General features: G+C 34.5%; 1 protein-coding gene across 11 annotated transcripts in view; it reads right to left on the bottom strand.

The window, feature by feature from the left end:
- pcdh15b (protocadherin-related 15b) overlaps positions 1-27,062 on the bottom strand; it is a 311,541-nt gene that overhangs the window by 45,479 nt on the left and 239,000 nt on the right. For all 11 annotated transcript variants that reach the window (XM_069188941.1, XM_069188940.1, XM_069188944.1 and 8 more), the window contains 6 exons: positions 26,149-26,277; positions 19,096-19,401; positions 17,308-17,532; positions 14,003-14,119; positions 7,655-7,795; positions 7,200-7,312 (listed from right to left, as the gene is read on the bottom strand). In XM_069188941.1, coding sequence (XP_069045042.1) covers positions 7,200-7,312; positions 7,655-7,795; positions 14,003-14,119; positions 17,308-17,532; positions 19,096-19,401; positions 26,149-26,277 — 1,031 coding nt within the window. The remainder of the gene's footprint in view (positions 1-7,199; positions 7,313-7,654; positions 7,796-14,002; positions 14,120-17,307; positions 17,533-19,095; positions 19,402-26,148; positions 26,278-27,062) is intronic.

Here is a 27,062-nt window from a genome sequence, read left to right on the forward strand (position 1 = left end):
AATGCAAAATGGGTGTCTAACAATATTATTTAATAGAGTCCATAAAATGATTGTATCTTAAGCAGTTGTTTTTTATTTACTATGCTGTAGACAGTACATATAAATTTTGTTCTGTTTTAAAATGTGTTGAAAGAAGACACTTTCTAACAGAAAGGGAACTATGGTAATTCTGGTAATATAGTAATTGTAATTCTAAATAGGATGGTAAAAACATATTTTTTCGCAGTTATTGTGTTTTCACAGTTATCACTGAACTTTTTCAGTTTCATTTAGCGGTGCTATAAAAATATGTAAATAACTACTAGATTAAATCCACCTGATACACATTCATTAGCTTTTACAATACTATAATCAAACTGAGCCGACTCTACCATGAACACTGTACAATAAAAGGCTTGAGAACCGATACCCAGCAATCTGCAGCAGGAAATTATAACCTTTCTTTCCCTCTCACATCTTTTATTTTCTGTTTTGTCATCCACAGCATAATTGATTATTTTTTAGTTTACAGCATCTAATGCAGCACTGCATAGATTTGTAGAAATGAATGTCAGAATTTAATATTAAATTGTTAAACTTGACACAACCTCTACACCTTTACAACAGCTAATTAAAAAGCAGAGCAAATTTTGAATTGTCTTGACTATGCTTATCCAGCTGAAACCGATAAGTCTGGATTTTTTTCAGTCTGATCTAGGATATTAGCACAGAGTGAGCCTTCCCTGCACTTTGAATAATACAGCAGACAGCAAAAAGAAAGACAGTATAAGATGTTTTAATCTATTAAATCTATTAATTTAATAGTACTTTACTGCATTTATACCTTGCTTTCCATCTTAAAGGATCCCTATCCATTTCACATATTTGCAGGTTTCCATTTTATTCACCACTGAAGTACAGCAGCCATCTGGCTGGCACACCACAGGAGTCCCAGTGCAAACTTGATCAAATGGAGAGGTTAGAAATTGCTTGACCAGTGGAATTACAGAAGAATATTAGGCAGGCTAGGTTGTGCAAGTACAAGGTGAAATTTAGCCAAGACACAGAGTTTAACAATTCTTCTACCATGAAAATTCTCATGGGATCTTTGGTGAGCAAGGAAGTAGTGATCCGAAGGACAGCTACTCCCTGAACAATACCATTCTAGGGTATTGTTTTTTTTTATTTTGGTCCAGAGGCCACATATACACTCACAGAAGCCACCTTGCTTTCATTAGAGGTCTCCCATCTCAGTACTGACCAGGCCCAGACTTGCTTAGATTTTGTGGTCTGATGAGATTAAACTATGCAGTGGTAATGATTCTGTATTGATAATATTAATCAATTAGATATTTCATAATAACCAATGCCAAAGGAATTTCACTGAAACAATTAATAGAGTTATAGACTTATAACAAAGACAGCTATTACAATGCTCATGAGTGAACTGCCAAGATTAAACCTTGCAGTTAAACAAGGCAGACAGAATTGAGCATAGTCCTGTACTTTCTACTTTATGTCAGATTACATTAGTATCTCTAATTTTGTATACAGTATTACAGTAAGTATTACAGTATATTCTTTTATCTGACTTTTTTAGCCTAAATTTAACATTCCGGATGCAAAGCACAAATGTATGGACAACCTATTTTATTAGAACAACTGTTCCATTATACTTTTTGAATAGTATTCACTTTCTAAGCACATACAGTACTGCAGGAAAATCAAACTAATGACAGTAATTCAAGTATTGATATTTTCAACTACTGAAAAAGATATGTGGATGTGAATTCTCAGAGAAATTAAAAACAATCAGAAATCAGTTTTCGTTATGTGGAGAGGAGGTTTATAATTTTCCTGATCAGGGCAGAAGAAATAATGAGAACATCCTTTATCTTCATAGGGAGTCTACTGTATGTTATTGACCTTGTGATAAATAGAGAGTGGTTAGCTTGTAGTGTGCATGGTTGGACTCCCATTTCCAACCACTGCCCAAGGTGCACTCCTGAATCCCCAATTCAGAAGCCCAAGTGAATGGCACATCCTCTATGCCAAGTGAACAATGCCTTATCATGGGGAATATGAATGCTAAATGGAGTCTCATTGTACTGCAAGGCACCTATTTACACTCAACATTGTATGTTCTTTTTTAATAACATTATTTCATTTTAGCATCTTTAAAGAAATCATCTCAAATTCATGAAAATTAGCAAACCCAAACGGACAAAAAAAAAAACAATCATAAAAGTAAAATTCAGGTTATACTGAAAAAAAACAACAACTTGGCTGAAAGCCTGATTTATTTCCAGAGCTTTTAGGCTCTTTTACTCCTAGAGTGTAGATGAACAGTGGGAAGACACAATGAACTAGAATCAGCTGAACAAAGGTAGCATGGATGACAGCAAAAACAAAACTTATTGGACCGACGCAGAGAAGCCAAGTCATGCATAACTTTGAGCATATGTAAAGGGATTTCATTATCAACTCTGAGCCTCTCAGGAAGCCAGTGCAAGGACTCCAATACAGGGTTGATGTGATTACTTCAGCTTGACTAAAAGAGGATCTTAGCTGCCGAGATGCCATAACTTTATATTATAACTTTATAAAAATAACATTATAACAATGTAATAACTTCTTAAGATTACTTTTAGAAACTTGAAAGAAAGATATTATAATAATTATAATCAAATGGTAAAAAAAATACATTAATCAGTGCTTCCGTTACAAAACACAGCAAAGATCCAGCATGGTAATATTTCTCCCATAAATAAATTCAAAGTCTCGAGGTTAACTCAAAAGTTAATCCAGGATTGAAAACTATCCCCAGATTCTTCATTTTGTATTTAAATGCAAGGTTTTATATAACTTGATGGGAGGAACACAGTAACATGACTACAGTCTTATGACTATTAAGATGTTAATATTTGTGACATCCAGGTTTTTTATCAGAAATGCAGAGAGTACTAAAACAGCTACTTGGTATCAGGTTTAGTGTGGACATCCATTTAAGCAACTGCATAGAATTAGTCATTTAGTCCAAGGCACTTTAGTATTTTAGTATTTGATTAAAGGCCAGCATATAAATACTAAACACAATAGTTGGTGGCCCAGTATTGAGCCTTGTGACCAACCTAAAAAAAAACACCAAGAACTACCAAAAACAAAAAATGAAAATATTTTGAAAGTTAAAAATTTAAACCATTTGAGGGCAGTAACAAGCAAAATAGGAAGTAGAATGGCATGATTTACAGCACTGAGATCTAAGAGTGCTCTAATCTAAGTGCACCTGAATAAACTGCCATAAGGAGATGATTAGCTACTTTTACAAGAGCAGTTTCAGTGTAATGTATTTGTCTAAAGTTAGATTGAAAGGGTTCAAAAAGTGCGTTTACAGTCAGAGCATGTGTTGAAATCATTCCATAAAAGGCAAGTTAAATATGTATTGAAAATGTATTAGATTAATTAGATTATCCAAAGTCATATTAAACTTTTTATGCACTGGTATAACAACAGTGGTTTTCAAAGAAAACAGCACTATGCCAGAGGTCAGAGTGGCATTTATTATGTTAAACACCGGGGGGAAAGGACAGAGCAATAAGAGCAAATAAAACAAAGGGAATGAAATCCAGCAAAGAGGAGGCAGATTTAATCTGTGATACAAATTCAGCAAGGCATGCAGAACTGAACTGTAAAGTGAGAAAGAGGCGACCCAGCAAAAGCCGGGCATTCAAAGAGGTAGTGCAGTATTCGTTTTGCAAAGAAGAAAGAATCTTATGCAGATGTTAGCAAGCATAGTTGTGAAAACCTCTCACAGCAATGAGATGAAGTAGGCATTGTGACAAGATAATTAGGTATCTTTACTAGCAATTGAATAATAGGATTATTATTAAGATTATTCTTAACAGCTGGATCTTGCACTTGCTGCAGCACACTTATATTCAACCATGCAGTCCTCCCATGACTGAAGATGTGCACTCAAATCAGAAACTCACCACCTACACTCTGGTTTATGGGAAACTGCATTCACAGGGAGCAGGTGCTCAGTATACCAAGAAAAACAGCCAATACGCCTGAGTTTTAACACTGGCCTGGTTAAGTGCAATCAAATGAAAGTAATACAATCCTGTGTTCAGGGCATGAGATAATTTAAGGGAGGGTCATATTTACATCATCTACTTCAGTGTTTCCAAAAGTGACTGTTTGATAATGGATCTTAGTTAATTTAGGAATTCATTTATCTTTCCACCAAAGTGTGACTTTGGTCTCTTATAGCCTTATTTTTTCTATTTTCCACCAGTTTAAAATAACATACTTACATACAGATATTTGCCAGTTATAAAGTGTACAGTGCCAATGGACAAGGAAGGTGTACTATTCCAATTTCAGTATGAATATCCTGATACATATTCAATGGGTATTCCTACCACACTTATTGACAATTTTTTAATCTATTTTAATATTTGCTAAATTCTTTAAAACAGGTTTCCAAAAATATGCATTTTTGTTTCTTGGGGAGCTAAGGATTTGCATCATGCTTTGATAACAAAGCAGATTGGAAGAGTCTCACCAGCCCATCTCTCACCGTTAAGGGCGCAGGAACACCTGGCTAATGTGTCCACAGACAATAATTAACAATTGACTCACTCCTGTGTTCAACAGACATTGCCACTCCTGCTATGTCTGTGTATGGCTATAAACTATGACCTTCCACTGGTGTGTAGGACATGGCACTAATTCAAACTCTAATCTAGGGCCTTTCATCTCTTGTGTTTCTGTCAGTTATGCATTGATCAATCAACAGGCAAGCCTTGCTTGTTATGAGAATCACATATTCACATGTTTTTCGTGAGACTACATGTTGCTCTGTGCCTATGCCCAGTGAAAACAAAACAACATACTGTATACTGGCTCTACAATGCTTTTCTGAGATGTCTATAATAGCTGTACAGTAATATAAGCAACATGAAACATTTATCAAATATTTACTATGAGTAATGAAACAACAAATGTAAATATGTAAAAGAAGCTTTATCTACAAAAAGTTTCAACTTGGTTGGTTCTAGTTAGTGCTCTAAAAGCAGAAAATGTGATCTTTGAATGGAGGTAGCACCTGAGGGCTCAGCTCATCTTCATGCTGCTGCACGATGTACAACACTTTTTGAGACTCATGTCTGCATATTAATGATTTTAAATTAACTTCTAGAATGTTAAAAAGTCAAAAGAAACAGGACATGAAAAAAAACTGAAAACAGGTGTAGGTGAACATTCTCAAACTACAGGAGGTAGGCCTTCAGGGAGATGCATGTCTTATGGTAGAGAATTGGTTTATAAATGAAAAATAAAAGTACAGATAGGAGGTGTCCCGCCCAGGGTGTATTTTGCCTTGTACTCATTGTTTGCAGGATAGGCTCTGGCTTTGCCGCAATATTATACTGGATAAGGTTTTTAGACAATGGATGAATGATACTTAGCCATTGATGTTTAATGTAGACAAGTGCAGGGTATCACATGCCTGTAGCAAAACCATAAACTATAGATACAAAATGGGTACAATACCTACTGTAAAAGTAGTTACTTATCAAAAATACTTGACACATCATTTACCTCTTGTAAAAAATGTGGCGAAAATAAAATTCTAACAAAATGAATGGTCAAAAATGTAAACTTCATATCAAAGGCTGTTATGTTAGAAAACATATTTCTGTCTTTCTATATCAGTCCAGAGAAGAGTATTCAGAGGTATTGTGGGAGTCAAAGAAATATCCTACACTGACAGAATGGAAGCACTTTAGTCTTTAGAACAGAGAAGACAAACAGGACCTAACACAGTTATTCAAAATTCTCAAAAGCATTGACAAACTCAACTCAGTGGAATTCTTCAGGATCAATACTGAAACACAAACCAAAGAGAAAAAGGGGAAGCTACTGTATGTGAAAGTAAAAACTGAGTGTTACCAAAAGGTTTTGGGGAGAATGGAACAAGCTACCAAGACACACTGTTGAATCTGACAACCAGGCGTCTTTCATAAAATGAGATCCCTGGATCAATAACTATGAAACAGGCCAGAGACGTGTGTGTTTTTTTTTTAATCAAATACAGTAGTAACACTATAACATGAAATCTACATCCAATAATTACCAGCACAGAGTAAATTTAAAGTACACTAACCCGTTTTTCTAAAAGAAGTCTCAAACAAAAGTGTTAATCCCACATATAAAGCTAATGGTTTTTTTCTACTATATTGTAATTTCCCTTAATTAGCATCGCTTTTCTCCTTAAACCTCTGATAGGTAGGTTATCATGAGTTACAGATATGCACACTACTATAATCAGGTTTAATCAGATTGTAGTTATTATCATCACTATTTTCATCATTACAAATCTATTTTGCTGTTTTCTGGACCTGAAATGCAATTACACTGCTTATATAAATCTGACATGTATAAAAAATGCAATCAAAGAATTAAAATTTCCAATAAAAATAAACTCTCATCCCTTTTCATCACTCAATCAATAATGACTATTCAGCAACCAACAACCTAGATTTAATGAAAAGAAAAAAAAGCTATTGAAACAGTAAGAATGGAGTGGTCTGCGTCAAACATCAAATATTCAATTTTGCTAAGAATGTCTATAACTGAACTGAAGTGAGAACATGGTACTATTCATTCTAAATATTAACTTATTTCACTTTGTATGTTAACAACAGATTGATTTTGACCATGATAAATATTTATAAAAATCACAATTAACAGATTCTACCTTTTACAAAATCAAAAATTAATTTAAAGATTTTTAAGTTCTTTTTCTTGAATTATTTTTTCACCACTTCGTTCAAATACATTAAAAAAACCTTTGAATTTCCATTTCCATTTAACTCCTGTAATATAGGACACAGAGATAAAAGAGTAATTTAATTTGCATTTTATTTTCTATGCACTATATCTGTTCTGAACTAATACTTTGATACTGAACTGATTCTTTGGTTGTAAGTAGAAAAATGTATGTATATCTTTATAAAGCTCTGTTTTTTCAATTTATTCTAATACATTTTGACATTGCTTTACATAATAGTCTAAAAATGTACTTCTCTGAACTAAATTAAATCTACAGTATTTCTCCTACTGACACAGATACGAGGAGATATTTTTTCAGAGAGTCAGATGTGCAGTAAATTGCTGTCTCTTTACCTAGCCTAGATTATTATAATAATTCTTACCTGTATTCCTCTTGGGTGAAGATTGGAATCACTGAAGGCTGCAGAACAGTAATTTCAACAAGGGTGCTGTTGGACTTTACAGGCTCCCCATCATCATAGGCTATAACAACCAGCTTAAAGAAATGCAGAATTTTTAGACTACTAAAACGTATAGTATAAAATGTATAGTACAGCAACATTGTAAAAACACCTTACTGTATATGAATTACCCTGCAAAATTTATATCAATAATAAAAAATCATCAGATAAGCTTAATGATGTTTTTATTCGTGCATATTGTACAAATTTGGTTTCCTGGTAGAATAATTTTGTACTCTGTTTTCCAACATCTATGTAGCTATATGAACATTTCTCTTTACCTCTTATCAGAAAATAAACCAACAGTGGAATTTATGTAGCAAAATAACTGAATTAAATTACATAAAATCAAAGGAAATTAAAATAATAACACTCACTTTGAAAGTTACACTGGGGTCTTCATTGAGGTTGACCCTTGTAATTACCCTTCCTGTGTTTTCCTCCACATCAAAGATACTGCCACTGTATGGAAACTGTCCTAAATCCACTCTGTATCGGACCCGGCTTGCTGGTGTGCCCTGTGAAATATAATACAATTTTATTGTAGGGAGCACTGAATTCATACTCGCATCACCCACAAGGTGTACTTTCAGGTATCTAATTTTAAATAGTTCAGGTGGGGAGCTGCGTCAGCACACATAGGCGGCAAACGAACAAGTAATAGGTTTATTCCATCCTGAAAAGAGAAGAAAGAAGAAGGTGTGAAGGTGTAAAGAATGTACCACGGCCAAAACGTTGTGTTTTCTTTCTTCTTTTCAGCACCGAATAAACCTATTACTTGTCATTTTAAATATGATACACATTCCATATTCACAAGCCTTCAAAAACAAATGACGGGGGTTCCTTCACACTTTTACCATCTGTGGCATCAGATCACACAGATCTCCTAGTATTGTGTACAAGGAGGCTGTGTCTTCTGAAAATGACAATATCAATTCAGAAAAGGATATAAAATCTTGTTTTCCTCAAGTAAAACCTAAAATTAAAAAGATCAAGAACTTTCATGTAAAATGACACATGCCTTGAGATTAAATTTTGTTTCATTTGCACTGCTGAGATTAGTTTTAATCCTGTTGAACTTGCATCTCTCGTTTTTGCTCCTGTTCAGACACTATTGACATAAATTTGAAGTATCTGAGGCGGCGACCCTGCTGGAATTTACCAATAAAGCTTGTGTGATGTAGAGGTGTCAAAAAAGTGGCTCATGGCTGAAGATTCCCCTGAGGCACTGGGTTCAAATAAATCCTGCTGCTGACAGCATAAATGCAGCAGTAAACTGCCCTGGCTTCTCAGGGACTGTGTGAAATCTAACCGATAATTGATTTGCTTATTATGAAAGCTGTGTAAACACTAAATAAAAGAGATAGCTGAGTAAAGCTTTCAACAGAAAAAAAGATGCAGTCCTCTAAGATGCAGTATTTAAATAAACTAAAGACAAAACAGAAAATGGATAAGTCCTACAAATCTTGGATATTGTTTAACAGCTGGTAATTAAACACCCACCTCCCTATAAGTAAACACAACATTGGGCAGCAATAAACATATTACTCAGATTACTCAGAGTTTCTGAGATACAGCTGCATTATTTTAAAGCTCAAGCCTTCTTCTTATCATTCCTTTTCTGATGATCACAACTCACAAATGTTTGTGGTTTCTCCTCACTTTGTCCTGTCGTCATTGTGATACAGTAGCTTTATGATGGAAGGCCTTTTCATCTTAGTATTTTAGTTTGGACTTTAAAAACTTAAAAAATGTCTTGGTTGTGCCAAATTCAGAAGGATGTGTCAAAACTTTTTTTGCTGTTTCTTTTCTAAGGAGGAAAATTCAACAAAGCGCCACCTATAAAAAAAAGCTTAGTGCTGGCTTTCTACACGTGTAAAATATGACAATTATTGAAAATGGAGAAAAAAAAACATTTTAAAAACCATTTGTGTTACACCGTGGAAAACCAGGGACTGAGGCAGACAGGTTTCTCTGACATCTGCTCTTTACTGTACATAACTCGTAACTGACAAAAAACTGCAAAAACCCACCAAGGCCCCTAAGTGCCATAAAGCGGTTACCCCCAAATCAAAAGTGCAACAGCGTCGTACACCCCAGAGGGACGCTGTGTGCGACGTACAGTACCTGTAACATTTTGGGAGTTACTTTATACTGCCTTTTCAAATGCTAGATAATTTAAATCACATAAACAAGCAGAATTCCAAACATGATACTGTATATCTTATTTCTGAATACAGAAGTTTTGAGCAACTTCAGTTCAAGTTACTCATTTTACTTTTGCACTTTTTGGTAGTCAGATTTTACATTGCTTGATTTAAAAGTGCATTAAAGAAACCTTATGATGCATTTCATTCTACTTAATTTAAAATATTAACAATGCACATTTTGTATTTTCTGATGCTATTTTTTCACTATCTTATTAAGGCTATACAAAGGAGTTCACTTTTTCAGAAGCTGTATCTGTGTAAATGAAGCCAATTCAGAAACATCTCTCAGATGTTTCAGACTTGAAATGCTTCCACAGCCTAAAACAGAATTTAGATGTAAAGATGCATTAATTTAATGAAGCTTAGCATAATCTGAGGAAGCTGTTATTTTGAAAATGTTGTCATAGTCTATCCCATTATTTGAGTGCTATTCAATCATATAACACCTGACATAAGGCTCTTTTCATCACCCTTTAGCAATCTTTAATGTTAAAGATGAAAGGAAGTAATTAAAATCAAAACACATTTAATAATTTGGGTTATTTTCCCCTAACTTTCTAAAATGTATTTTCTAAATGTTAAAGCATGATTCAAGGGGAGCAGTAATGCTTATACACAAATGTCACAATAACGAGATATCTGAAGTAAAGCAGTACAAAAATGCACTGAATTGTATGCCTGCATCTTACCACATACACTGCATTTTATGGAAATTAGATAATAGAATTACTGCTTTAATTATAACAGCTTTATTATACCCTTGATCATTTGTTGTAGTTAAATAGCCATGTGGTTTGAGATTTCATAAAAGATTGTAATAATTATCTGGCATCCTAAAAGAGCATAAGGGAATTTTGAAATAGCCCAATGTGTGCAATTGTTTTATTTAAAATAAGGCATGATTTCTCTACAAAAGTATGCATAATAATGATAGTTATTATGAAAGTATTATAATAATGTTAATAAGTAGTTTGGTCTTTCTTCTTCTGCCAGCTAAGATATTTCTTTGCTACTTATAACAACAGTCATTAGTTTGAATTTTAACTTTAATAAAGGCAGAAAATTACAAATAAGAACCATTCTGATTAACCAATAGTTTCTTCACATTACTTTTGAAATGAGAATTACTTAGTAAACTGTTTATTTGCTGTTACAAGTATAGCTCTGTGGCATTCATATTGCGGAACCACCTTTTCAGCAGTCAACAATTTTTTGCTTTGTAGATTTTTTTAAAAGTCACATTATACAAAAAAAGCATTCTTTATAAAACTCTCTCAAGGTCAGAAAACAGAGATCATAAAAATTAAGTTTCACTGATGCAAGCTACATAATAGAACCAATGTATATACTGATCATGAAACATAATGGTTTGTTTCAATACATTAATTTTATTACTATTACTGTTAGTAAGAAGTTATAAACCTTGAAACATTATTAACAAAAATAATCAAAATGCTTTAGTAGTAATTCAGCTCTTAATATTGGAGGTCCAGTACTAGCAATTATGTTTATTATCACATATTTCATCTGTGAAATTTAAAGCATAATTGTGAAACTGGTCATTACCCTGTTAAAGCCATAAGAAGAACATCATCCAGTTTTGATCAATTTAACAGGAAGCAGAAACTTTCTGTAATAACGTGTTCTTGTGATATTAGGGCACACTGAAAAAGGCTTGGATGCTACAAATGTTCTCTAGATAAATCCCCTGAAGTTGGAGATGTCTAAACACTTTGAAAGAGTTAGGGAATAAAGAATACCCTCTGAAATTAATTTCCCTGATGAGCAAAGACCAAAGGTTAGCTATTTTTAATTTCTAAACTGCTCCCAACATTCACTACTTTAGTCTCTTGTGGCACTTCATTCTACAGTAAATGTCAGACTTGGCAGTGAAATAAATAACTGTCAACTAGATGAAAAAGGCTGCTTTAGGATCACTCCAAATGTGGGATGATCATACTGCATACTGTCTGCAACTGCTGTTTAACCTGGTTTACTTAATTTAAGAAAAATATAATGGGTAAAGCTACTTTCTTTTGATTTATAGCCAGACATTGATATTAAGTGCTTACGCTGTCTTTGGTCTGTATCTCTAGCTTAAAGCCTAAAACAAATGCTTGAGAAACAAATATGACACACAAAAGGATAAGGACACAATGCAGTGCCTCCTGCTTATCATGAATGTTTCAGAGGAAATAGAACCACATGTAAATTCTGACCAGAAAATGGCTAAAAAAGTGAAGTAGATGCAATAAGAAGTATGATAAAGCATGTAAGCTGATCTAAAAATAATGGCTGTTCATAGTTCAAGGGTAGTTGTCTGCCTTTGTTAACCTTGACTTCAAATTAAGTATTTTCTGTATCAGTTGTCGGCGATTGGAGTATGCATTCCAGAAGGCCTCCCAATTAATTATAATGTTCACAAACATAGTTGGGAAAGCAAAGGGATCCAGTTGTGCTCTTTGATTCACACCAAATCTGGAAAGGTTCTCAGATTTACTGTAGCTCCGTAACTTGGGGTATGTTAATTTTCTAACTCTCCGTCCATTATAAGAATGCTACTTATTCCTTTGTTTAACCCACCCTGACTTTATCCCAGAAGCACAGGGCACAAGGTTCCAAACTCAGGATCCAGCAGCTGTGAGGCTACAGAGCTACTGTAGCTGCCTCACCACCTTGCCTCTCATGTTATGCTTATTTTATTGCATTCAAAATACAAGACCAAAGGCTCCAAAACACACTGAACTTTTTAAACCACTCTGTATATTTATTTGTTTGTATATAATACATATAATTGTGAAATTATGACCGGCTCTGGGGAAAACTGTTCACGTCCCCAAGCAGGCACAATGCCAGTGTGGCTATTAAAGAATAGGCAGCTCTACAAGATGTCCTGGCACTGATGCCATCTAAAAATCTTTTGCAAAGTCTCAGGGCAAGAAAGGGCTTTACATTTTCTACTCACATGTGAGTAAGATAGAGAGGGCATACACTTGTCTGAAGAGCATGTGTTATTATTGCTAAGTAAGGATGTGCTAACCACAGAGTGCTGTGTTTGCTTTTCATTTTTCAATTAATTGCCTTGGAGCATGGGAGTTAATTTCAGATAAGCAAAATAAAAAAACAGCCTAAAGACAAGCACCTGAAGAATATGGAACATGGTGTATATAATTACAAACTAAATAAAATGGTGGTGCCTCATGATCAATGATAAATGTATTACTTTGAAAAAAAAGACCGGGATAGTAACCTTGCTCACTGTGTTATTTATGTTTTAAGTCTTGCTTATATAAGGTTATTTGGGTAATCGCCAGTCAATGGAGGATAAATGTAAAGTTTATTACAAATACAAAGGTACAGTATATCATAAAACCTATAATGGTTTTGCATTCCTAATATGGCAAAATAAAATGTTTCCTCATGCTTACTTATTTGTAGCAAATAGAGCTACAAAAACTGAGGTATTTTCAATCAGATTGATACAAATATACAGTCACTATACAGAACTAATCTTAATCTTAGAGAAAATTCCAGATAACCTAATGATCTAGAACTGTAGAGCTTGCTCTGTCAAAAGGAAAGGATTTGTTCTACATTACCCTACAGTTTAAATGAACAAGATCAGTGCTTTACTAAAATTGGGTCTCTGTACCCAGTACATATCATAGGCTACCAAATATGTTTCATGGAATTCAAGCCTTAAATTCTCATATAGTGAAAATAGAATTAAAAGGAGCAGTTGGAGCTTGCTGGTAAAGCAAATAAACAAAGAGTTAGAGAGATATTGTGGTGCTACTGTTAGATGTTAATTATATTCTAATTATCACCCCAAAGTACATTTTTAAGGTATTGAAAATATCGTGGGAGGCATAACATCAAATTTACTTCAACACTAATAATGAAGAGCTAAGGAAAATTGCAGGCTTTCATGTGAAACATTTTTTATAATATCATTCCATTTTCGCAAGAAGTGCTTCACTGATACTATGAACACCACAGCTTGTTTCAGGACTAGATGTTTTATCTAGGGAATCATTTTATCAAAATGGAAGCATAAATGCACACATTCATACATAAATTAATCTCAACTTGTACATTTGATCAAATTTATTTTAGTAGTTTTAATGAAGAGCACCACTTAATGTTTAATATAATAATAATAATAATAATAATAATAATAATAATAATAATAGTAATAATAATAATAATAATAAAATATAGATATAATATAATAATATAAATATATATATATTAATTATAAGCTTTTGGAACAAAAGATATCAGAGATATCAGTGATGTGAATTAAGACATTAAGATAAAAATGATATTTCACTAATTAATATGGTGTTGTTCCTCTATTTGCAGCATGTACTGTATTTTTGTATTTTTTGTACTATGTTACAAAAAATCAGCAAATACATCTGAGAAAATATCACTTTCATATTTTAAAATGGCATGTGAAGTATCAAACATGTTGTGTAATTTCAAGGAAAAGAAGGAGGATTTTCTACTTACAGGAGGATCTTGATCTTCTGCTAACACTGTAGTGATGATAGTGCCCTTAACTGCATTTGGAGCCACCATTCCCCTGTATATAGGGTTCTTAAACACAGGGGGATAATCGTTCATATCCTGCAAAACACAATTAGCAGTTAAGTGCAGAAGCTGGAACTGGATTGCAGACACATTCATGAACACTGCTCCTTGAATTGTTCCCATTCTCTCTTTTCCCATTACAAAACACATTTACAACTGTCACCCTCTTACAGTGCTGATGCCATTAGTATCAGGGAAAAGTACAAAGCAAAACCGATATATATTCAATACCAGATAATGCAGGGCATTAAGACTGTAACAAATGACAAAACCTTTTGGGACCAGAAGTTCTATTGACCTGACTTACAATGGTATGTTGTGTTGTTTTGTACTTTTGAGGCTATATGGAATGGTTTGCTTAACCATGTTTCTTAAGGGTTGGATTTGATAACACCCACTACCTTTTTGTACAGAGATTTATTTTCAACAATCAAAGCTTTCTGGTTACTACAAAGAAAACCAGCACAACTTTTTAGACTGGAATGGAATACAAATATACTGTAATTTCACCTGATAACTGTTTTAAAGCCATTTATCCCTGAAGCTGGGATATGAATTTGGATTCACCCAAAAGGACTTTGCCACAAGGCCAAGGTGATTCTGCTAACTGAAATGTTTCACTTAACTTTCAACAACATAGAGTTACTTGCAGAAAATCCAGCAACATTTTGCTCCAGTAATCAGAAATATTTTCCTGCCTTTATGGAGAGTAATAAAGAGTTTTGAATGTACAGTATTATACAAACCTGGAAATATGTTGCTATATGCATATTATTCACATTTATTTCTAAAAACAGACACCCAATTTAATCCTTATGACAATCTTTCCATTCCATTTAAAGTAGTGTTCAACCTCTTTCTTCCCTTGAACAGTGTACTCATTCATGTGGCTGCTATTAATTATCCATGCCAAAATCACAGGCCATAAAAACTGTATAAGTCAGTCAAATTAACTCCATGAAAGAATTGTATTACATCTTATTTAAAGTGTCCTCTTCTTTATGTTGAAGATATCTTTCAACAATCCTTCAACTACCTAATGATTTGTCACTGTCAAAAATAAATGTTTTTCATGATCCAATGTGAAAGTCAAGACTCATAATAAATGGTTTTCTTGATAGACAGTAAAATTAATGCAAAGTGCAAAAAAATAATCAAACCCTTCAACTTCACTTCCACTTGCACTTCAATTTAACTGAGAAACCCGGAAAAGTTGGAATAGTACAAAATCAATTACAGTATCTGCATTTTATTTCCTCGCAAAAGATGTCATGTCATAATATCTATTGCATGATAGCAATAGAATATGAACGCAAATTATTTCAAAGAGTACTTATTCAAGATAGGAGCTCTTGGTTTAATAACAGAAGTATTGCAAGTTCATTATCAGATTTAATTGTCTCACTTATCTTCTCTGTGAGGTAGCAGCATTTTCATCACTTTTGTATCGGCTGTGAAATGCAAAAAATGCTACTTTGTCATTGTGATTATAATGTGTTATTGATTGATTTGATCTGGGGTACTGTTCAACTACAGACATAACATGAAACCTCTGAATACTGCAAGCTTCAGACCATATAAAGCTACTGAGATAAAGAAGGATTTACATTTTATTTCACTCTGCTTTTATTCTCAGCCTGCTAATAAGAAAAAAAAACTCTACATGAATTAAAAAGAGTTTTATAAAGTTAGTTTACTTAGCAGTAAGATAGCATCTTTTTCATGTTGATTACAGAAAATATTAAATGAAATATAGAAGTATGTGATCTATTTTATGATTTAATAATTAATACAAAAGACAGAATAATGAATAATGAATAATGTCTTAGTCTTCATTTAAACAAAAAAAAAGGAAATACATTGTTTTATTTTAAATAAATCGTACATTGTGTCCTCAATAGAAGACCAGTTAAAATATTACTGTACATACTATACTGTATTAGTGTTAATTAAACACTGAGTGGGTGATTACATGTGTTATTGATTACATTTTAAAATGTAAAAGCAATTGAGAAAAAATATTTAGAAAAGTCAGATACAATGATCTATGTAGTTTATTTATATATCTAACACAGTCTGTCTCCTACATTTTTGAAAGTAAAAAGAAAAGTGGTAAGACGCCAGGAAGTACTGCTTAAAATATTTCCAGAGTAATGTTTTATTTTATAGTTACAAGGCAGATATTCGGAACATTTTCCATAGTATGTTGATTTAAGCAAGCAATTTATTCTGCAAAACAATAAACTGGCAAATTTAAATCTGATTATTGAAAATAACAGCACAATAAATGGGTTGATACAATTAATTTTACCACAAATTGACTATTCTTTAAAATAAATAAAACCTCACTATTGAAATGATATTTATTTCAATTAATTTATATTTAAATGATAGATATTAAAATATGATAAAACAAAATCAATATCTGATCTTATCTTAATATTTTAGGCATTCTTTGTAGTTAATATTTCCACATTAAAAAGTACCGGGAACTGTAGTTTGTAACTACAACTAAATATAATAAATCTCCCAGACTGAAGACTTCCTTATCAGTGTGGAGACATAGAAAAGACCTTTATTTGTACTGGAAGATTAGGAAACTTGATGCCACAAACAAGTCTTCATTTTTCAGAATGGGAAAACCACATGAATCAATTTGACAGAAAAAGCGTAGCCAGGTAATGATATATTGAGCCTCAACTTCAAACAAACCCCATATTCATTTCTGATAATGTGCTGTCCATGTCAAAAACACACTGTAGCATCTATCCCACTGTAACCAAGCAGGTTATCTTAGTTAACACAGAGCTAAGTATGAGATGAGACTTGTTTTTCCTCAACTTCTATCTGTTGATTAATCTTATGTTACATTATAAAACAGACACAGAAAATACTGACGAAACAGAGCAATCACAAAACGAATGACTCAATCACATACTGTATAAAACAGCACTGCATTACTGTAATACAGTATCAATCAGTCAGTCTGCCTTTTGTGCAGACTGAAAAATATGGAATTGGAGAGGTGCAATTATCTTTAAGGGCAAGGGTTATTTCACAATATGCAATATTTCAAGCTTTCAGAAAACAAAAATGTAAACATACATATTAAGGGATCTTGAACAGCACCACTATGAGTTTTCATCTTAAAGATAGATTCTATAAAAAGCAATAGTGAAAAAGACCACAACAGTGGCGACTCAAACTGAGAGCTTCATTCTTACCGATATTTTCACAGTCACTGTAGCAAGTCCAGGTGGCATACTTCCTCCACTTCCCAAGGCCTCCACTATAAATGTGTAGGATGCCCCTGATGTGGAAAGAGTTTCAAAATCCAAAACCTGCAACACTGATAACTCCCCTGTCACAGGATTGACAGAAAACAACTGTCTGGCCTCTTGCGTTCTTATGCGGTACGTGACATTGGAGTCAAGATCTGCATCTTTTGCCTTGGTGAAAAAAAAAAAAAACATTGTGAAAAGAACTTAGAGAAAAACAATTTAAATTGAAAAAAATCTCTTGATATCCAGTTGATGATCTAAAGGGGAATCTGTTTCTTACTAGTTTTGAAAGCCCATATACAGTACAATCTCCCTTAGCAAGCTGGAAGTACAGAGAACACCCAAGTCCACTTTAAAAAAAAAAAGAAAAAAAACAGGAAAGCAGGAAGGGTTATAATGACTGAGAGATCAACAAATCACTAAGGTTAGCTACAGTACATGTGTGTGTGTGATGACTGTGTACTGTATTTCCATATCCCTAATATTAATAAATCATGTACATACTTCAAGGTTTTTATATTATATACTGTACACCTCCATTTGCTGCAGAGTCCGCACTCAGTGAAAGCCCCTAAAGGAAATTGAATAGTGCATTTTCAAAGGAAAGTGACCCGAGTTCTCCATAGGTCAGTACCAGCTCATCAGAGGGAGGCAGTATATAATCCTCTATGTCCATTCACAAAATGAAAACAATCAGGAGAATTCCACATCAGCTATGACCCTCAGGCTGGAAACTAAATCATTCCCTTCTCAAATTAGGAACTGTACTTCTCTGACAATATGAGATAAAACTGAAAGAAGCAATGTGAGTGAAAGTTATCCAGGAGTCAAAGCCTTTCAGGTAAGAGCCTTTGATGGCAGATACACAAGGGAATTGCAAGATATGCGTATAAAACCCCTCAGAGCAGGATGTGATGCTAGAAAATGTATTAATCTCATTGAAATCTTATCCCATCAGAAGATTTTACTTGGTATCATCTGGGACTAGCTGTAGTGTGGTAGACTTCAGTTGTCAGCACATGAGATTATCTGTGTGGCTTTGATGACAGTGATGTGTCTGCATAACATCTCCTGAGTGAGATGTCAGATTGGGCACCTTATTAATTATGTTTTCATTGTTGAGCTGTGTCCTTGATTTTTTCTATTTCTAAAATAGATATCAGCACTTAAAGTGCAGGTTAATTTAATCAATGTATTAGAATATTAGGTCCTACCACATTCCTCAATGAATCCCTTTATCTGACATTTCTTCAAGGTGCCCTACACTTAATTTCATAATTACACAGTAGTTTTTAAAACTAATTAGTATATGCATATAAAGTTTAAAATATTTTTCCTGCAATGTATGCCCTAAATTTTTTTAAATATGGTTTAGATATATTACCATATTTTAATTGCAGCAGAACTAGGTTCTCGAGGCGCTGTGAACATATTACCATAATTAATGACACAGAGAAAATAACTTGCTGTTAAGCACGTACTTTAGCTGTGCAAATTTACCAAACTGAACAATGTTCCCAACTAGTCGGGGTTTCCTGTGCCAATATACTGATAGCTGACATGTCCACCTCATTGTACTAATTGCACACGCTGCACGCTTAGCTCCTCATGAATACATTCATACTTCGAAACCACTGTACCACCCAAAGCTCTTTACCTTCACGGACAATAAGGAGACAAGAGGCATTGGAAGAAAACACAATAAACTTGTGGGGCAAAGCCTCCTCTTACCTCCAGCCGCAGAAAGACTGTTCCCGCAGGACTATTTTCTGGTAAACTGACGGTGTATGAGCTCTGGGAAAATACCGGGCTGTTGTCATCAATGTCCAGTACCCTGATAGACAGCGTAATGGTCGTGCGACGAGGATCTACGGCTCCATCCGAGGCCTCCACGATCAGGTCATACTGGCCGCGTGCTTCCCGGTCCAAAGGCACCACAGTGTAAATGCTGCCGTTTGAGTTAATTTTGAAAATGCCATTGAGGTTCACTAAGGTGTAATGAACCTGTCCATTAACCCCCGCATCAGGATCTCTTGCCTGAAAAGAGAGGAAACCAATTGTCCACGTGACCAAAAAGAAGGCGACCACAACAGCATAGAGGAGTGCTCTTCAGGAGTGTGTGTCTATTAAGATATGCTCATGTAGGGAACATCACATTCTGTACAATCAAAGAAAGATGCTCCTTTTTAATTTGGTTCAAAATCCTGAAGCAGACAGCTGAAGTCCGTGCACTCAATGGTCAGAGAAATTTCAGATTGAGAGGCTCAGTCCGATGGAAAAATACAAACTGTCACATCCTTTTGTGTCCTTTTTACTTCATAGGCCTGGCTAACTTTTATCATTACCTCTATGGTTTTGCTCCGCTTAGGAAAGCATATTATAAAAGTGTAAGGATCCCATGTGAAATGTCAGCTTTGACAAATTAATTCACAAAAAAAGTTAAAACTGCTTTTAAGTAATATAGCAATACTCTTGCTGAGGAAATGCTGATGGTGGGGTCAATAATACTTAATTGATTTTACTGTAGTTTCTGCATAGATGGTAAAATGCCTCACCAAAACAGTTACAGATCAAAAACCTAATATACAAGTGTCAATATAAATGCCATTTTGCTCCTGAGTCACACTGATAACAGCAACAACGATGAAAGAAATTGTTAGTTTAGCTCCATACTGGACCAACAGTATACAGAAGCTGTATTTTGTTGTATTTCCTTCTCTTCCCGAGGTTACCTCTTGAATTTTAAGCGAAACTTTCTTCAGTACACTTTTTGGTATTTCTTTAGCAAAAAAAGAGGATATGATAATGCTAAAAATCTTTAAGAATCCTTTAGGTTTGCACACAGTTGCTTAAAAGATTCTTATTCTCTCTTGAATATGACACCTTATTAGCATGCAGGTAGAATACTTCAGTGCTGTTCTAGTAGTTTTTGAACTGCAGTCACATATTACTCTTTACTATAATTAAAGATAGTAAATCAGGGAGTACCCACCCCTAGAATTCAGGCATAGCTCTTCAGAGACTCCATCTGGCACTAAGCCAATAATGATCTTAAAACAGATTTTGAAAATATGGTATATAGTTTAAAGAATAATTGGCCTCTATGATGTTTTAGAAGATCATTTCTAATGGCGCTTCACACAAAATAAGACCACTTCACAAAGCCGTATGGAAAGGCTGGGCCCTTGAATTAATCAATTGGCAAAAAAGACAGGAAAAATGCTAAATCAGAGCTCATTATATTAACCTACCAAACGCAGGTAAAAGGGCATGTTTGCTCCTTTACCTTAAATTAATTTAAAAATATTATCTTAAAAGAAGTTACCTTTTGAAAAGTTTTGCCTGTGGCTGGTATAAAAGCAATTAGACATTTTGTGTGGGTGGAAAGCGATCCTATTGTAGGCCACAGAACATTATTAATTGATACCTAAATGCCACTTCTTAAAAATGGAAAGTATAATGTCAAAAGTATATTACAAATTTCATAAAATGTTTACCACATGGTAAAGTGCTTGCAGAAAAGAAATAGGCCTTTGGGGTTTTGGAACTGCAAATAACTAAACATAATAACATAATAAAATACAGATTTTATTAACATAAAATAATAATTAATAATCCCTTGATATTAAATAGCAATTTTCAACTCAAAGGATCTCAAAGAGCATATACTTTATATAGGAATTCCACTTTATCCATCATTGAAATACATATCAGCCACTATGTACTGTACCTGTTACAATACAATAAGTTAGGTACAGTAGATATGTGAGAAACTGCTTCACCAGTTGAATAAAAGGGACTTTAAGGCAGGCCAGACTGTATTACTGATGCTTAGAGCAAAGCTTTCTCTATAATAAAAGACAGGTTAATGTGGCTAATTTTTTTAAGATTGCTTTACCAAGATAAGGGCATTCCTTAGAAAAATAAAATAAAATATGATTAATGGTTGTACCATCACAACAAGTCAAGGAGTGTTTAACAAGGTCTAAATTAAACATAAGACATTCTAATGAAAGCATCTATCTTCTGAAAAAATCAATTAAAAGTTAATTACACGTGTTAATAAGAAAACCACACATACTAGTTTTTTTTTTCTACAGGAGTGCGGCAATAAACATTTCTGTTTCAGGATATATAATGATCTCACTTAGAAAGTACACAGACAAAAAATCAGTGACTTTTAGTTTTGTGTCTTCAATCTGTCTATGTTATAAATAACATAACGTGCATTTCTGAGCAGTTAAAGCAAATGAAATGCTTTGTAGCAGAGAAACTGCCTGCAACAGATTTGCTGATTACTTTAGTAGGGAAAACATGAAAATAAAAAAAACGTTTTCCAGTGAAGAAACATTTAATAGAGCCGACATAAATGGAAGAAGTGTTAATCTAGTTTTTGCCTTATTTAAAATAAAAAGGGATATAAAATTGTATTTGTAGTATACATAGAGATAAGATGTTTTATAAATAATGTGTAACATTCAGTGAATCAGTAATTATGTCAAATAAAATACATAATGAAACTGTACACATACTGTAAATGTAAACATAAATTTCTCATTGAAGGAATCAAATTCACCTGACAAGATAAAAACTCGTAATTAATTGATAATTAACAGAAAGACCTGGCAATACTGATTACATGAAAAATGTGCGAAGAGCAAGTTACAACTCCATAACCGTACATCCCTAAAGAAGAGGTTCAATTACTAGCTTCATTAAGGTATCAATATGTCAATAACACATGAGAATTCTTGCTTTTACTTTAATGGCAGTGATATTCTATTACTCTTGAAACTTCCAGTTTTCTAAAGAAGAGCTTTCTAGTCATAATCCCATCATCCTGGAAAATGCAGTAAGTGACAAAATGTTTATGCCTAAATATTCCTAATCCAGATAATATGAGGGTTACATTTATTCACATTATTGTACTTAATATTTAAGTTTACTTACTGGCAGGGATTACACTGACCAGATGCCTCCTACAGTGTGCTATTAGGTTCTGGTACTTCAGAGGGAAATTTCTCTGAAAAGAATTGCTCTAAGTCCTTAAGACCCTTTGGTTTATCTTTTTGAAATGCCTTGTTGAGTTAGAATCACAAACGTTCAACTGGGTTGAGGCTGCCATGCGAGAACATTTATATTATGTGTACAGTGCCTTGCGAAAGTATTCGGCCCCCTTGAACTTTTCAACCTTTTGCCACATTTCAGGCTTCAAACATAAAGATATAAATTTTTTATTTTATGTGAAGAATCACCAACAAGTGGGACACAATTGTGAAGTGGAACGAAATCTATTGGATTTTTGAAACTTTTTTAACTAATAAAAAAATGAAAAGTGGGGCGTGCAAAATTATTCGGCCCCCTTGCGTTAATACTTTGTAGAGCCACCTTTTGCTGCGATTACAGCTGCAAGTCGCTTGGGGTATGTCTCTATCAGTTTTGCACATCGAGAGACTGAAATTCTTGCCCATTCTTCCTTGCAAAACAGCTCGAGCTCAGTGAGGTTGGATGGAGAGCGTTTGTGAACAGTAGTTTTCAGCGCTTTCCACAGATTCTCGATTGGATTCAGGTCTGGACTTTGACTTGGCCATTCAAACACCTGGATACGTTTATTTGTGAACCATTCCTTTGTAGATTTTGCTGTATGTTTGGGATCATTGTCTTGTTGGAAGATAAATCTCCGTCCCAGTTTCAGGTCTTTTGCAGACTCCAACAGGTTTTCATCCAGAATGGTCCTGTATTTGGCTGCATCCATCTTCCCCTCAATTTTAACCATCTTCCCTGTCCCTGCTGAAGAAAAGCAGGCCCAAACCATGATGCTGCCACCACAATGTTTGACAGTGGGGATGGTGTGTTGAGGGTGATGAGCTGTGTTGCTTTTACGCCAAACATATCGTTTTGCATTGTGGCCAAAAAGTTCGATTTTGGTTTCATCTGACCAGAGCACCTTCTTCCACATGTTTGGGGTGTCTCCCAGGTGGCTTGTGGCAAACTTTAGACGAGACTTTTTATGGATATCTTTGAGAAATGGCTTTCTTCTTGCCACTCTTCCATAAAGGCCAGATTTGTGCAGTGTAAGACTGATTGTTGTCCTATGGACAGACTCTCCCACCTCAACTGTAGTTCTCTGCAGTTCATCCAGAGTGATCATGGGCCTCTTGGCTGCATCTCTGATCAGTCTTCTCCTTGTCTGAGCTGAAAGTTTAGAGGGACGGCCAGATCTTGGTAGATTTGCAGTGGTCTGATACTCCTTCCATTTCAAGATGGTCGCTTGCACAGTGCTCCTTGGGATGTTTGAAGCTTGGGAAATCTTTTTGTATCCAAATCCGGCTTTAAACTTCTCCACAACAGTATTACGGACCTGCCTGGTGTGTTCCTTGGTCTTCATGATGCTCTCTGCGCTTTCAACAGAACCTTGAGACTATCACAGAGCAGGTGCATTTATACAGAGACTTGATTACACACAGGTGGATTCTATTTATCACCATCAGTCATTTAGGACAACATTGGATCATTCAGAGATCCTCGCTGAACTTCTGGAGTGAGTTTGCTGCACTGAAAGTAAAGGGGCCGAATAATTTTGCACGCCCCACTTTTCATTTTTTTATTAGTTAAAAAAGTTTCAAAAATCCAATAGATTTCGTTCCACTTCACAATTGTGTCCCACTTGTTGGTGATTCTTCACATAAAATAAAAAATTTATATCTTTATGTTTGAAGCCTGAAATGTGGCAAAAGGTTGAAAAGTTCAAGGGGGCCGAATACTTTCGCAAGGCACTGTAGTTAACCATTTGCTTGACAATTTGGATGTTCTGGATTATTGTCATGCTGGAATGTATATTTTCAGCCAAGCTTGTGCTTCCTGGCAGAAAAGTACCAGATTTCTGGCTAAAATGTCCTGGTACATGTTGGAGTTCATAATTTCCCCTATCTTGGCACGGGCTCCATGTCCCATTGATATAAAAGTTCTCAGTTATCCTTAAGATACTGTATATACCAGGGATAATGAAAACCAAGTTGTTTTTTGCCCCAGCTGTTCTAAATCACATTCACAACATAATTTCTCAAATCTATATATCTCAGATGAAAACCCTTTTTACACATTTTATCTCATTCATCCTCCTCCACACCATCTCAACCTTTGTAGCTGCCTGTTTGGTATTTGCTCACTCTGCTCATTAGCATCCATACTTTCCATTTTATGGACAGGGTGCTGGCGCACAGCCAGTTGGGTTAAGCCAAATCCCACTATATCTAAATACTCAATGCCCTCAAATATATTATTTCTTGGGTGTTGAGCTTTGTTCTGAAAATGTAATGTTGATGATCATGTCAAAAAAATTTCATTTCACCTGAGCATCACACATTGCTCCAATAGTAATTGAAATGATATTTGACATGTCTGAGTTGCCTCATTTTGCGGTTCGCCCTCAGAAGAAGCTTCTTTCTCAGCACCCAGGTACGAATGCCTCACTCATGCCAGCAACTTCAAATGTTAGATTTCAACCCTTTGTATCCTGAAGATGCCAGTGTGTATTAGAAATCTCCAACTCTTGCCTTTGGATTTAGTTGCCTCCCAATCCAGTTGTTTCATACCCTGTGGTAACAAATACACTTGCATCCTCCTCCTGGCAGGGCTGCAACTTTACCAGCAGCCTTTTAAATAACTTTTTTTTCTACTAGAGTAAAAAAAAAAAGGTCGATTCTTCTTTCAGTGGATTACTTTATAAAATTGTGAAATTGTCAATGACTATTCTCTGGAGTCAGTCTTTGGAGAACTCTCTGAACTTAACTACTGTATGTTATCCACGTTACCTCAATTGTTTACCCCATGAAACAGTAAACCTTCTCAGGCCTCTATATACACTAGATCTGGATACTCCAATGGCACTTCAAAATAGCAGAATGATACTGCAGATTTGTTTTATTGAATTCTATTTAAACGAACACTTATAGATATGAATAAATGTGATCCTCTTGCGTGGACTTTGTCTGATCAGTGCAATCTCTGTACAGTCCTATTATGATAACAGCATTTCATTTTTTGATTGTTTTAAGTGAGACACTATCTAATCCATACAGTAACTCATTCTACTGTATGTTTTTGTTCCTATTTCTTCAAGGCTGTGAATAAAGGGTACTGTATAATACTGTATAATAACAGAGTTGAAGGCATGATGGGTTTAATAAATGAAATGAAATATAAAACTAGAACAGCACAAAGCATAGTACCGCACATATTGTACAACAGGAAATGCACTCACGAAGTTTAACCTCAAAAGTAAATACTTACTTGTAATTGCCACCAATTTATTTTGTTATCAGCAGAACAGACGTCTAATGTAAAATAAAAAATAAACAAAACACAAAATGGCAACACAAAGATAACATCAAGGCATCTGGATGCCTTATAGTTTCCCACTGATTGTTCTTCTAACAAACCAAAACCCTATTAATCTGGAACGCTAATTAAAACTCCTCGTTGTTTAACAGAGCTGAACAAAACTGCTCATTATAGAATGCCCCTTAAGGCGACAAATTATTTAAATGACTTTTCTTTAATTGGAAAATTGTAAACAAAAAAACACGGCAGTCAGACCGATGGAGCATATCACGGAGGATCATCTGCTTTCCAAATCTTCCAAGAATTTATTGAAGTCTGGATTAATTTGGTTATTGAGAATGACAAAAAACACAGACCTTTTAATTGTGTGTTACACAGGCAAATCTCCCGGCATGGGCTGGCCCCGTAACATGAGGACATGCAAGGGTTAATTCTTCATACCTTTACTTGGCCTACAAATGCATTTGCCTCTTCTTCCTGGACACTGAAGTTTTTGGGCAGAAACGGATCAAAGATGGGGTCATTATCATTGACATCGGTGACAACTATGTTCACAGTGGCAGTAGAAGTCTAGAATCAAAAGATCACAAAAACGGTATGTTAAGCAACAGAAAGGTGGGGTGTTGACACGATGGCTGATTTCCAAAGTGTTGTAACTTGATTTGATTACATTTACATTAATTTCAAAATTGCAAAAAAGTTAAGTGTTTTTGCAAAGAATCACAAGCTCAATGAAAGAAGACATACAGTAATAATTTGTAAAAAAAAATAGTAGTTGCAAATTCATATTAAAACAAATGCTTACAAAGTTAATAAATGTGAGCAAATGTACTGTACTTCAAACCAATTTACTGGGCTTTAGAAATTTGTAGTACAAGCTAAGTACAGTATACTGACAAATTCGTGTAACCATTTAAATGTTTTTAATGTGAATTATGTAAACAGGAAATTAAACAGTTACTGAATTTGCAAGATAATGTACAGAGTGCTGGCTAAAACAAGCTTTGCCTAACACAATTGATAACCACTGGAAACCGCTACAATTTATTACAAAACTAAATACATCGGGCTGAACTTTTTTTAAAGGGATGTGCAAATGCCAGATTATATTTTTTTGTTTTATTTTTAAATAATTTATCCCATTAATAGGATAATACCTTACAACAAATGAAATACAGAGATATTATCTTAAAATGTGTATAAATGTATCAGTTGAAAATGTAAAACTCTTACAAATGTACTGTAATTAATGAAGCATATAACCAATACTTAAAGTAAAGTTTTATCCTGTTTGTGGTTGCAGCAATTGTCAAGGTCATTGTGTTTTTTATTGTAATGTCATGAAACCATGTTTT

The sequence above is a fragment of the Lepisosteus oculatus genome, chromosome 4 (assembly GCF_040954835.1).
Source record: "Lepisosteus oculatus isolate fLepOcu1 chromosome 4, fLepOcu1.hap2, whole genome shotgun sequence".
In the NCBI taxonomy this organism is placed as follows: domain Eukaryota; kingdom Metazoa; phylum Chordata; class Actinopteri; order Semionotiformes; family Lepisosteidae; genus Lepisosteus; species Lepisosteus oculatus.